The sequence below is a fragment of the Dreissena polymorpha genome, chromosome 12 (assembly GCF_020536995.1).
Source record: "Dreissena polymorpha isolate Duluth1 chromosome 12, UMN_Dpol_1.0, whole genome shotgun sequence".
Lineage (NCBI taxonomy): Eukaryota > Metazoa > Mollusca > Bivalvia > Myida > Dreissenidae > Dreissena > Dreissena polymorpha.
The window spans coordinates 44,413,399-44,427,377 of NC_068366.1; the positions used below are offsets into that span (position 1 = coordinate 44,413,399).

At 35.1% G+C, this 13,979-nt stretch overlaps 1 protein-coding gene across 1 annotated transcript in view; it reads left to right on the forward strand.

Annotated features, from left to right (window-relative positions):
* Positions 1-3,308: 3,308 nt before the first annotated feature.
* The window catches only part of LOC127852562 (uncharacterized), a 226,986-nt gene continuing 216,315 nt past the window's right edge, over positions 3,309-13,979 (forward strand). The window contains exons 1-3 of the mRNA XM_052386516.1: positions 3,309-3,354; positions 8,604-10,835; positions 11,704-11,838. Of these exons, the coding sequence (XP_052242476.1) occupies positions 3,309-3,354; positions 8,604-10,835; positions 11,704-11,838 (2,413 nt within the window). The remainder of the gene's footprint in view (positions 3,355-8,603; positions 10,836-11,703; positions 11,839-13,979) is intronic.

Sequence of the window (13,979 nt, forward strand, 5' to 3'; positions counted from 1 at the left end):
GTAAGGTCATAATATTATGACAAAATTGCATCGCATATAATTATATAATAAACAATTAAGCTGAAAGTACAATTCTGAAGTATAAAATCGTTTTAAGTAGTAGATTCCAATCAATTAAAAATATTTTTTCCGTAGCAGTATAGTATAAAGCTGTAGACCGACATTTGGTGTCTAATACCAAAGAGCGTTCGCTGTTTGGTCAACACCACACACGTTACAAATGATTTGTTAAAGGGAACGCACTTTGGGAATATTCTTTAAAACATCATTTCGAAATGTCATATTCCACATTATTAGCATATCAACACCTCGGCCATCACCATCACCACCACCATAACCACCACGAACATCTCCACCATCAAAACGACCACCATCATCATAATGATCATCTTCTCCGTAATCATCATTATCATCGTCGTCCTCATCCACCTCCTATTCCTCCTCATCATCAGTATCGCCATCATCATTATCATCATAAACACCACCACCACAATCATCATACAAGTAAGCAATAGCAGATTTATTGAATTATTAATCAAACTCCTGAAATAATTTATTCTGAAACTAAACAAGGAGACAGTCAACATCATATCAATTTCTCAAAGGCGGAAGTGAGCTAGTTTAGTAGGCTACAGAAATACCCATTTCTTAAAACGCAAACTCACAAGAGTTGGGGGATATTAATTGATAAAGACGTTTTAAAAGAAAAACTTACTTCTCGTATATACTGTTGTTATTGGTTTTGGAAAAGGAAATGGGACAGGGAAGTTAGCATGTTACGTTCTTGCTTAGCTATTTTTATTTGATAAAATACAAAAGTGTTATGAAAACATAAATCATTCTGCGGATATTTAATCGTTTTTTTTGTTACAAATGTATCGATGTTTATAAGAACTCTTACTCAGAGGTATGCTAATAAGCGGCATACACCATTAGTATGTGCATTTTATTTGAATTATCCTTCCTTGTGAGGGATAGTAAGATGAACTGTGTAAAATATTGTCATAAAGAAGTGTATGAATAATTAAAAACTACATACATGTTGACTTAATATCTCACTTAACTAGAAACTAATTAGTTTGTTGTCTAGGAAGAGGCGAAGGCAAATGCCTTAGTGTTTCGACATCAAAGGTTTAGTTTCCACGAATGTGTAAGTGACACTTTCTTGAACGTAAGTGGCGAAAGCCGGTGGTTTTGGGCGGCATCGAGCAGTATGTCATCGGCCTCAATATGTTGTGTCTGTGTTAGTTTGGAAGCATTAACACAGTACACAAGATTGCTCTCCGACTGCTTTGTCTCTGATTGAAATGAAATGCTTCTCATATTTACAGTGCCACAGTTGAACATTGCAAATCCTTTTTGCTCATGCTAATACACGCTCAGAGAATTGAACCTGCCATGCATAGACTAGGACTATCTCTTTTTTATGATTTTACCACTAGCGCAAGTGTGTGTATTTTAAAGTAAATGAGGTACTTCCGCGTCCTAGACTTCATAAAGTGAGAATAAGGAGTGTCTCCAAGCACTTCAATATAATTAAATTGCAAATCTTAGAGTGAATTTTAATTAAAGCTGAAGTTTTTTTCTGAAAAATATTTGACCTTTTCGGTCTTGTAATGTTTGCGAACATCCTTAAGTGCCCAATAAAAAAACACCCGTCCGGTATAGTGACAGCCATCCAAGGACACATGCGCCGAAACCGGGAATCGGACCCGGGTACGCTAGATGATAAACGCATTTATAATGTAATAAAATGCACGCACGTTCGGGTTGTCATGTTGTTTCTATTCTTACTTCTGAATACGTACAATATCATATTTTTTGAGATAACAACGCATGAAACAACTATTTATCTATCAAATCCGGTGGTTTAGCATGTTACAAATTTACATAATGAGTAAACGAACATATTTACGCCCTACATAAATATGTCTACATGTGAATTGTTAGGCGAAAGTGTCTTAAGCACAAATACCCCATTTATTGCATACTTTACAATTTTCCTGTCATCTGTATACGGAAGCGTAAGCCAAATCTGTTGAGCAAAATCGAACGAACTCTGTAGAGCCAAATAGAACGACATCTGTAGAGCCAAATAGAACGACATCTGTAGAGCCAAATAGAACGACATCTGTTTATCTAAGTATGACTGAATTTATAGAGTCGAATGCGGAAACATCTGTAGATGCTAACATTACGGCATCTGGTGATTTAAATACAATGCTATATGTAAATCCAAATATGGCGTTATATGTACAGTCAATTACGACAATATCTTTAGAGTCAAATACGACAATTTTTGTAGATTCAAATACGAAAACATATATAGATACAAATACGATGGCATTTGTTAATTTGAATACCACGATATCTTTAAAATTAAATATAAACGTTATATGTATATTCAAACACAGCAACATGTTTAGAATATGACGGCGTCTGTAGATTCAATTACAACAACATATGTAGAACCAAATATGGCGGCATCTGTAGATTTGAACAAAAAAAAGAAGAAAATTCAAATATGAAAGCATCTGTCGAGTCTTATACGACGGGATCTGCAGAAAAAGATATAACGACATCTGTTGAGCCATTTACAACCACATCAGCATTGCCAAATTCGACCACATCATCAGAACCAGCTTTGACGACATCTATAGAATAAAATACGACAGCATCTTTAGATCCAAATATGTTACATCTTTCAAAGAGTCAAATACGAAGGCATATGTAGAGCGGAACATGGCGACTGATGTAGATACAGACATTACGACATATATGTAGATCCAAATACGACATCATATAAAGAGTCAAATACGACTGCCCCTGTAGATCAAACTATGACGTCATATGCAGATTAAACAGTAAAATGTGACAGCATTTAAAGAGTCAAATACCACAAAATCAGTAGATCAAAATATGTCGGCATCTATACAGTCAAACACGGCGACAACCACACACCAGCTACAAAAAGAAATGGCTGTTTTAGGACCAGCCGATAATGACAACAACTACATAACGAATGGGAATGAATTTCATGTAGGAGACATTCCGCTTCAACAGAATTTATGAAACCCATTGTGGAGCATGCAGATGTAAACTCATTGTCACTTAGCAACGCAACGTCTTTATGTCTATTTTCATTTGTTTGCAACTACATATATACACGTTATACAATTGTTGATATTGTCCAATTTTAACTTGAATGTAAGCATTTTCTTTCGAGTTAAAGACAAGGTACCTGTACGCGAATTAACAGATGAATAGTGGGTATGTTGTTTCTAGTCGTTCATCGCGGAACGTTGGAAATGGCATCAGCAACAGAACAACCAATTAATTGCCACGCGCTTATTGGTAAGATCGGAAACAATGATAAGCAAAACGAGTTTCAATATTGTTTCGACATAAAAATACGAAATCCGGATAGGGCTAAGTTGATTGTCGCGTGTCGACCTTCGAGGTCGACGCACGACATTCAAGCGACGCGCGATATTATACTCGACATTTGAAGTAAACATGCGATAATCAAGATTTGCGTGTCGCATATCGCGCTGTGATTTAGTAAAAAATATTGCAGAAAATCTTGACTGTCGACTGAATTGTTGACTTTCATATCGTGCTTTGCGGTGAATGTCGCGTGCCGCTTTTATGTCGACTTCAAGTGTCGTGTGTCGACCTTTGAGCGCGACACTCGACATTTGAGCGACGCACGATACGACGCGCGACATGCGATATGACGCCTGTCGAGTGTCGACCTAAAATTCCCTAGGTCTACACGCGACATTTGTTCGACGCACGATACGACGCGCGACGCACGATATGACACTCGACACTGTATCGAGCAAATATCGCGCAAGTGTCGCATTTCGACCGGTGTGTGAGTAATTTTTTCAACTGTAGGCACGTGTTATAGTAACAAGATGCCGCCATTTTTTACTTGTAGCTAAAAAAGTTGCTATAACACCGTGCTTGCAGTTGAAAAAATTACTCCCACACTGGTCGACATGCGACACTTGCATCACATCACATCTCCGTTCATATTTTGAAACCGTGACCTTGTAAACCTTGTATACACTACACCGCAATCCAATGCTTAATTAATGCCTTGTCTTTGCTCGGGTCAAGACGGCACGTGCCGATTCAAGACTTTATAATTATTGGAAGGGCCAGTAGCAAATCCTACAAATTAAGTTTAAATTCCATGGGCTATTGATGTGTTAACGCAATTACTACCTAATAATTACAAAACAGTAATACGTTATAAGCGTCTAACAATTATGAAGATGCAAGAATTTATTTAATTTTGATTAATAAAATGAAAATGTGGTTGCTTTCGATGTAAAACGCGATAATAATGTTAACTTTTTCCTCCGCACATCGCGATAATGTTTATAAAGTTCTCTATTTTTTGCTGATGTTGATGTTAAGATTCATATATATCGTTTATGTTTGTATTAACCCTTGTTCATATATAGTTTTGCAGCATACCATGATATAAGGAAGCTTAATTGTATGCTGGATGTCTCTGAAGTGCACGCGCACTTTATTTAGGAATATTTAAAGTTGTTCTGGCGAAACAAACAAGAAAATCTGTGTTTAGTTGTTCTCCAAACTTCCTAGTTCTTGATTTTAATTTATTCGAAACGTTAAGGCATAAACATGTTGCTCGTGAAATATATAGTGTTATATTGTGTGGTTGCAGGACAATTAAAAGAAAATAAAGCAGGTATGTTATACATTCGTTAGTTGCATTTGATATCTTAAGAGACATAAATATATGTTTGACATTAAGGCCAGGCAATTTGCCAAAAAAAAAAAATGCGTTTCTTCCGCCCATATCGTACTCTTGGTATTTCCAGACACACGAATGTTGCATGTTGCCAGTTGTTTATTTGAGCTGTTATTTCATTTAAGTTCTAAACAGAAGAAACTTTATTTGAAAGCTTATTTTTACAACTTCATAACAACACTCTGATTATACTCCTTTAATGACGTTTCGGCATAATGCCTTTATCAAAACATTGGAAATTATATGTTGACTACATTTTTACGTCTTTTGACTGCACAATTTAAATAACAAAGAAAAATGTTTTTAAACGTCAAATGACGTTGTACATGATGACGTCATTAATGGCGTTATATAAAATGGCGCCAAAAAAATGTAAAAATTCGCCAAAAATGAAATGACGTTAAACACTTACATATTGTATCTTAATCCTATGTTAAATGTGTGCTTTATATATTTAATAAATGGATATTTTACAATAAAATAATCATCATTATATGTAATTATAATCTACCTTAATTTATTATCATAAATTAAATAGGGTAAAACTTATTTAATGACTCTTATTATTTCAATCCATATCTATGTATAATATTCTAATGATATTTGATTAAATAATCATATATACTTGCTATTCTATATATCATATACACATTATGGACAAGATAAATTGCATAAAGTACTATTATTTTTACATTCATTTATGTTGATGATTAATATAAAATGTTTTTCACATATATTTTTTACAAAATAGTTTCCCGTAGCAGGACATCAAGTTGATTTTTTGTATTTAGTCCATTTGGTGATTGCGTTTGAAACTTCTTTATAAATTCCAATTCTTTAATAAGTCTGTAATAATGGGAACTGTCTCTTATTTGTGTTAACACTGATACACCCATATCCTGCACTCTGTGGCCAGCACCATTGAAATGTTCTGAGATTGGTTTCGTTTATAGAATATTGGTTGTTTATTGTATTCAGATAATTGTTCATCCCATTTTCTCATGTAACAACAGGCATAATTTCTCCCAAGTTTCGATCCAATAGCTACTCCCTCTTTTTGTCTGTATTCTTGTCCACAAAATTCGATCACATTATTTTCTAAAACAGTTTCAATCATTTCAATCACCGCTTTAAACTTGGGAGAAATTATGCCTGTTGTTACATGAGAAAATGGGATGAACAATTATCTGAATACAATAAACAACCAATATTCTATAAACGTTTCATAGATGATGGGTTTGGACTATGGACACATGGAATTGACGAACTCATGAAATTTTTCGACTATGCTAACAAAATACATGAAAACATCAAAGTAGAATTAAGATGGAACACAACACAGATAGATTTCTTAGACACAAGAATTCAACTAGAAGATAATAAAATAACAACTGATTTATACTCAAAGCCAACCGATAAACATCAATATGTCCAATATGACTCAGACCATCCAACAAATGTGAAGAAAGCAATACCCTATGGATTAGGAATACGTTTAAAAAGAATATGTTCTGACGAAAACAAATACAAACATCGTAAAAAAGAACTAAAACAGAATCTACAAAAAAAAGAGGATATCCAAATAAATTTGTAAACCATGAGCTATCCCGAGTTGATAATTTAAATAGGAAAGACTTACTTAAGAAGAAAGAAACAAATAAAACAGCCAACAAGAGAGTACCACTAGCTATAACTTATTCTAACAACCTTCCAAATATCCACTCAATAATTCGAAAACATACAGACAAACTATATAAATCAGACAGAATGAAAAATATATTCCCAGACGTACCAATAGTTGCATACCGACGAGATAGGAATATCGGTGACATTTTAGTTCATGGAAAAACAAATAAAGAAATAAACAAACGTTTTCAACTAATACCACAATCGTGTAAGACTAATTGTATAGTCTGTAAAATGTTGAAAAGAGGTTTTCATAACAACCCAAAAAGTGACATTCCAAACGAAGCAATAAAACAGAACTGTAACATTTATAACTTGGTGTACGGTATATTTTGTATTAAATGCCAAAAGATGGTATACGTCGGAGAGACAAGCAGATCATTAAAGGAACGTGCCAAAGAACACGAGGCTGACGTGCGACTACGAAGAGAGAAACCAATCTCAGAACATTTCAATGGTGCTGGCCACAGAGTGCAGGATATGGGTGTATCAGTGTTAACACAAATAAGAGACAGTTCCCATTATTACAGACTTATTAAAGAATTGGAATTTATAAAGAAGTTTCAAACGCAATCACCAAATGGACTAAATACAAAAAATCAACTTGATGTCCTGCTACGGGAAACTATCTTGTAAAAAATATATGTGAAAAACATTTTATATTAATCATCAACATAAATGAATGTAAAAATAATAGTACTTTATGCAATTTATCTTGTCCATAATGTGTATATGATATATAGAATAGCAAGTATATATGATTATTTAATCAAATATCATTAGAATATTATACATAGATATGGATTGAAATAATTAGAGTCATTAAATAAGTTTACCCTATTTAATTTATGATAATAAGTTAAGGTAGATTATAATTACATATGATGATGATTATTTTATTGTAAAATATCAATTTATTAAATATATAAAGCACACATTTAACATAGGATTAAGATACAATATGTAAGTGTTTAACGTCATTTCATTTTTGGCGAATTTTTACATTTTTTTGACGCCATTTTATATAACGCCATTTATGACGTCATCATGTACAACGTCATTTGACGTTTAAAAACATTTTTCTTTGTTATTTAAATTGTGCAGTCAAAAGACGTAAAAATGTAGTTAACATATAATTTCCAATGTTTTGATAAAGGCATTATGCCGAAACGTCATTAAAGGAGTATAATCAGAGAGTTATAATTTTTTAATATCCCTTCGGATAATTCAACTGAGTTCATAACAACAATTAGAGTTTTCCACTGTATGACAAAATTGTATGCTTCAAGTTGCTAAATTATTTATTAAATGGTGGTTAATACCATAGGCAATATATTCATATTGTTAATACGAGAAAAATTACAAAATAACATCATATTATATATATTGTTTCGATAAATACGGACATATTTAATTAATTCACATAATGATCATGTGCCTTCTATGACACTGCATGTCCAGTTTAATCAAGAACTATAAGAACAATTGATCGATCAATCTCGGTAACATAAAAAACAACGTAACGAACTGCGGTGAAGAGAGGGATATACAAGCAACCAAGGGCTACAAATTAAGACATATTTTGGGTCCTGTATTTTAAACCCCTAACATCATCATATGTTCACACACTATTATTTTTATATTTCCAAATTTCTATTCTAGAAGATTGTCTCAGAATCATAATTTTAAGACCGGACCAGTTTACTTTTTTTCATACATTTTGCGAGTTTTGAGAATATCAACACCAGCGTATATTATTTTTTTCTTTTAAAAAATGCTTTGGTGTCCACTAATTGACCTTTACATTGGTGCCGACCATACACTGTTTTAGGGACAGTATTGGCCATTTATTTGTCGTTGTATAATACAATGACGTTATTAAAAAAGGCATTTTTGATAAGAGATCAGAAATCAATATGCTCACATTAATGAAAGGTTTAACGAAAAGTGTGTTTAATTCGTTATGACGATATGCACATCGAATCTGTTTCAGAAAATGCCCTGGTTTCAGCCTGGAAAAAAATCGCAAAATTACCCTTTTGGTTTTACGGATATTTACCTAAACGAGAATATGAAAATATTACAGAGGATGATAATACTACAAATACGACTTATTTTGTTGATGTAGAATATGCCACGACTACAACTGAACAGACAACTGACACTATAAGTACGACATCAACTGAAGAGACAACAGGTACTCCAAGTACGACTACAATTGAACAGACTACAGCTACTCAAAGTGAGACTACAACTGAACAGACAACAGATTCTCCAAGTACGACTACAATTGAACAAACTACAGATAATCCAAGTACGACTACAACTGAACAAACAGCAGATACTCCAAGTACGACCACAATTGAACAGACAACAGATGTTCCAAGAACGAATTTAACAGAACAGACAACATATTCTCCAAGAACGACTACAACTGAACATACAACAGATGATTTAAGTACGACTTCAGCTGAACAGACAACAGAGGCGCCAAGAACTAACATAACTAAACAAACAACAGGTACTCTTAGCACGACTACAACTAAAACGACAACAAAGGCCCCTATTATGGGTACAACTGCACAAACCACTTATACTCCAAGTACTACTACAGCGGAGCAGACAACATATACTTCAAGTGCGACTAAAACTGAACAGACCACAGATGTTCAAAGTACGGCTACAAACGAAGAAAACACAAACGTTCGTGGTACGACTACAACTGAACAGACAATAGATACCCAAAGTACGACAACAACTGAACAGACAACAGACGCTCAAAATACGACTACAACTGAACAGACAAAAGACGCTACAAGTACGACTGCAACGAAACAGACAACATATACTTCAAGTACGACTAGAACTGAACAGACAACAGATACTCCACGTGCATATACAACTGAACAGACTACATATAATCCAGGTACGACTACAACTGAACAGACAACAGGTACTCCAAGTACGACTACAACTGAACAGACAACCGATACTATAAGTACGACATCAACTGAAGATACAACCGATACTCCAAGCACGACTACAACTAAAGACACCAGAGATACTCCAAGTACGACTACAACTGAAGACACCAGAGATACTCCAAAAACGACTCCAACTGAACAGACTACAGCTTCTCAAAGTGAGACTACAACTGAACAGACAACAGATTCTCCAAGTACGACTACAACTGAGCAAACTACAGATAATCCAAGTACGACTACAACTGAACAAACAGTAGATACTCCAAGTACGACTACAACTGAACAGACAACAGATATTCCAAGAACGTATTCAACAGAACAGACAACATATTCTCCAAGAACGACTACAACTGAACAGAAAACAGATGATTCAAGTACGACTACAACTGAACAGACAACAGATGCTACAAGAACTACTTTAACCAAACTAACAACAGGTACTCTAAGCACGACTACAACTAGAACGACAACAAATGCCCCTATTACGGGTACAACTGAACACACCACTTATTCTCCAAGTACTACTACAACTGAACAGACAACATATACTACAAGTGCGACTAAAACTGAAAATACCACATATGTTCAAAGTACGACTACAACTGAAGAAAACACAAACGTTCGTGGTACGACTACAACTGAACTCACAATAGATACTCAAAGTACGACAACAACTGAACAGACAACAGACGCTTCAAACACGACTACAACTGAACAGACAACAGACGCAACAATTACGACTGCAACTAAACAGTCAACAGATAATTCAAGTGCGACTACAACTGATCAGACAACAGATATTCTAAGTACGACTTCAACTGAAGAAAAAACAGATGTTCCAAGTACAACTACAACAGAACAGACTACAGATGCTCCAAGTACTATGACATCTGAACAGACAACAGATACTCCACGTGCATATACAACTGAACAGACTACAGATAATCCAAGTACGACTACAACTGAACAGACAACAGGTACTCAAAGTACGACTACAACTGAACAGACAACTGATAATATAACGACATCAACTGAAGAGACAACCGATACTCCAAGTACGACTACAACTGAAGACACCAGAGATACTCCAAAAACGACTCTATCTGAACAGACAACATATACACCAAGTACGACTAAAACTGAACAGACTACAGTTACTCAAAGTAAGACTACAACTGAACAGACAACAGATTCTCCAAGTACGACTACAACTGAACAAACTACAGATAATCCAAGTTCGACTACAACTGAACAAACAGTAGATACTCCAAGTACTACAACTGAACAGAAAACAGATATTCCAAGAACGAATTCAACACAACAGACAACATATTCTCCAAGAACGACTACAACTGAACAGACAAGAGATGATTCAAGTACTACTACAACCGAACAGACAACAGATGCTACAAGAACTACTATAACCAAACAAACAACAGGTACTCTAAGCACGACTACAACTAGAACGACAACAAATGCCCCTATTACGGGTACAACTGAACACACCACTTATAATCCAAGTACTTCTACAACTGAACAGACAACATATACTACAAATGCGACTAAAACTGAAAATACCACATATGTTCAAAGTACGACTACAACAAAAGAAAACACAAACGTTCGTGGTACGACTACAACTGAACTGACAATAGATACTCAAAGTACGACAACAACTGAACAGACAACAGACGCTCCAAAAACGACTACAATTGAACAGACAACAGACGCTACAAGTACGACTGCAACTGAACAGACAACAGATAATTCAAGTACGACCATAACTGAACAGACCACCGATATTCTAAGTACGACTTCAACTGAAGAAAAAACAGATGTTCCAAGTACAACTACAACAGAACAGACTACAGATACCCCAAGTACTATGACATCTGAACAGACAACATATGCTCCAAGTACGACTACAACTAAACAGACGACATGTACTTTAAGTACTACTACAACTGAACAGACAACTGATACTATACGTACGATATCAGCTGAACAGACAACAGGTACTCCAAGTACGACATCAACTGCACAGACAACAGATAATCAAAGTACGACTACAGCTGAAAAGTCATCAGGTACTAAAACTAAATATTGAGATTTTATGCCTGCGACATTGACATTTTAATAAATTAATGAAAAATTGCTTGAAACGGAAAGAAGTATTTATGTACCTGTAAAGGGTAAAAAAAAACGGCTTTTGTACGCATTTTCATTATTTGATCCCGACCGTAGGATATAACACCTTGACTGAAATTACCACTCGCAAGCCTCTCCGATGTTCTGACAACGTGGACTTCAATGGACGTCATTGGCCAACAGCTGAACCAGGCCACGTTGAAAAGATGAAATGCGCTCAGGGATATATTGGTATATCTTTTATTTTATAACTTAGCTATTGCAAGATACCTTATAGGACGCCGACTCCCCAAACATGTTAATTTTATAAACGACTGATTTATACCACATATTTACTCTTGCCGACTTTCTGTAATTTCATGACAATAATCGATAACATAATGTAGCCCTCATATTTTCTGGTCGATTGTTCCTCGTGTACAACAGTGTGCAATAGTTTCAATTTGTAATGAATCTATTTAAATGATCTAAGATAATGCAATGTTGATTGTGTTCCCCACACAAAGCGCACCACAAATGTGGCAAAGTGCAAACTCTTAGCCTAAACTTTCTCCACTCTGTTTCCCTACATCTCATGTTTATTGTAGTTACACAATTTTTATAATGCGCATCGTTGGCTTTTGCAGGATTTGCTTATTATCTTTATATTTAATTTCTGAATACTGTTCTCACGTATGGCAAGCGGTTCGACGAATTAATCCCAAGAAACAAGGTTTCTCATGAGAACCTAGGTTCTCAGAATGAGAACCTAGGTTCTCGCTTGAAGATTGCACATGGCTTCAAGAACCCAAGTTTTCAAATGAGAACCTAGGTTTTCATGAGAACCTAGGTTCTCATTTGAAAACATAGGTTCTCATGAGAACCTAGGTTCTCAGAATGAGAACCTAGGTTCTCATGAAAAACCTAGTTTCTTGGGATTATGCGTCGAACTGCTTGCCATATCCGTGGTTTTCATTTGGGAACCATAGGTTCTCTGAGAACCTAGGTTCTCTGAGAACCTAGGTTCTCAGAGAACCTAGGTTTTCAGAATTACGCGTCGGACGGGGTAAACTTGCTCGTTTGGAATACGGAACACATATTATTCAGGGCGCAGGATCAATTGGATTCACATATGATTACACACGGGCTGGACAGAATGAAAACACGCCGTTAAGAACTTTATTTTTGCAGATATCTCAAGTTATTGAAATATGTTTGCAAAGTCTTTAGTGCATAAGTTTTTCTCTCAGTGTTGCCGATATCTTACGATTGAATAATACATTATTACACATTATCAATAGAGATAAAACTTTTATTTATACCATAATGATTGCTTACCATATCACAGACATACTTAAAATAGAAAACTGTACCGTACAGTCGTTTGAGGCCCGAACAAGGGAACTGAATAGCTGAAACTCATTTAATGCTGCAACAATGTATTATGTAACGATTGATATGAATTTGTTTCAATTTTTAGTCTCAAAATAATATTTACAATTAAAGATGTATTTCATAAAGAGTTTAATTTTTTTATTAACGTGTGCAGACCAATGTCGACCGATTACTTTTCTAATTTCATCCCTCGAGAAGTTTCCTACAGGGTTCGTTGAATATTACTTAGCATTGTCTGAACATTGTTCAAAAATGTTCTTGGGAAGTAACATTCACTGTTTCACGTCTATTGCTTATCATTCCACACATATGCCGCCAGCGTGTACCAAGCAACGGGAGACAACTGGAGGTTAATTATGGCAAGCGGTTCGACGCATAATCCTAAGAAACTAGGTTTCTCATGAGAAACTAGGTTTATGAAATCCCAAGAAACTAGGTTTCACATAAGAACCTAGGTTCTCATGAGAACCTAGGTTCTCATGAGAACCTAGGTTCTCATTTGAAAACCTAGGTTCTCATGAGAAACCGATGTGTCAATGGCACTGCCTTTATGTCAGTCATTGAGTATACTTAGTGTGTTAACTACCTGGTTACGCTCACGCTTGTGTGCCAATTCATTGTATCGCCGTCTTTAAGGTTTTGTATTCTTATTAACGTAAATGCATTCCTGAGTAATTGTCAATTAGCTTGTATTTAACACGTATTTTCGACATTTGTATATGACAATAATCACAGCTCTGACGTTTTCCTTCAGAGTTTTAACCGTTTACTCAGAGGAAATATAATAACACATATTAGATTTTACACTTGGATCTGAATTGTATTCTTTGGGAACGTATTGCTCTACACTATGTTTTTTTCTGATCTAAAATGATAACAACATTTCCTTACATTCATAATTTACCCAGTACTCCTGTGTTTGGACATTCTATTTTGGAGAAATCCACAAGCGAGTATTACAATAATAATAATAATAATAATAATAATACTAAAACTAA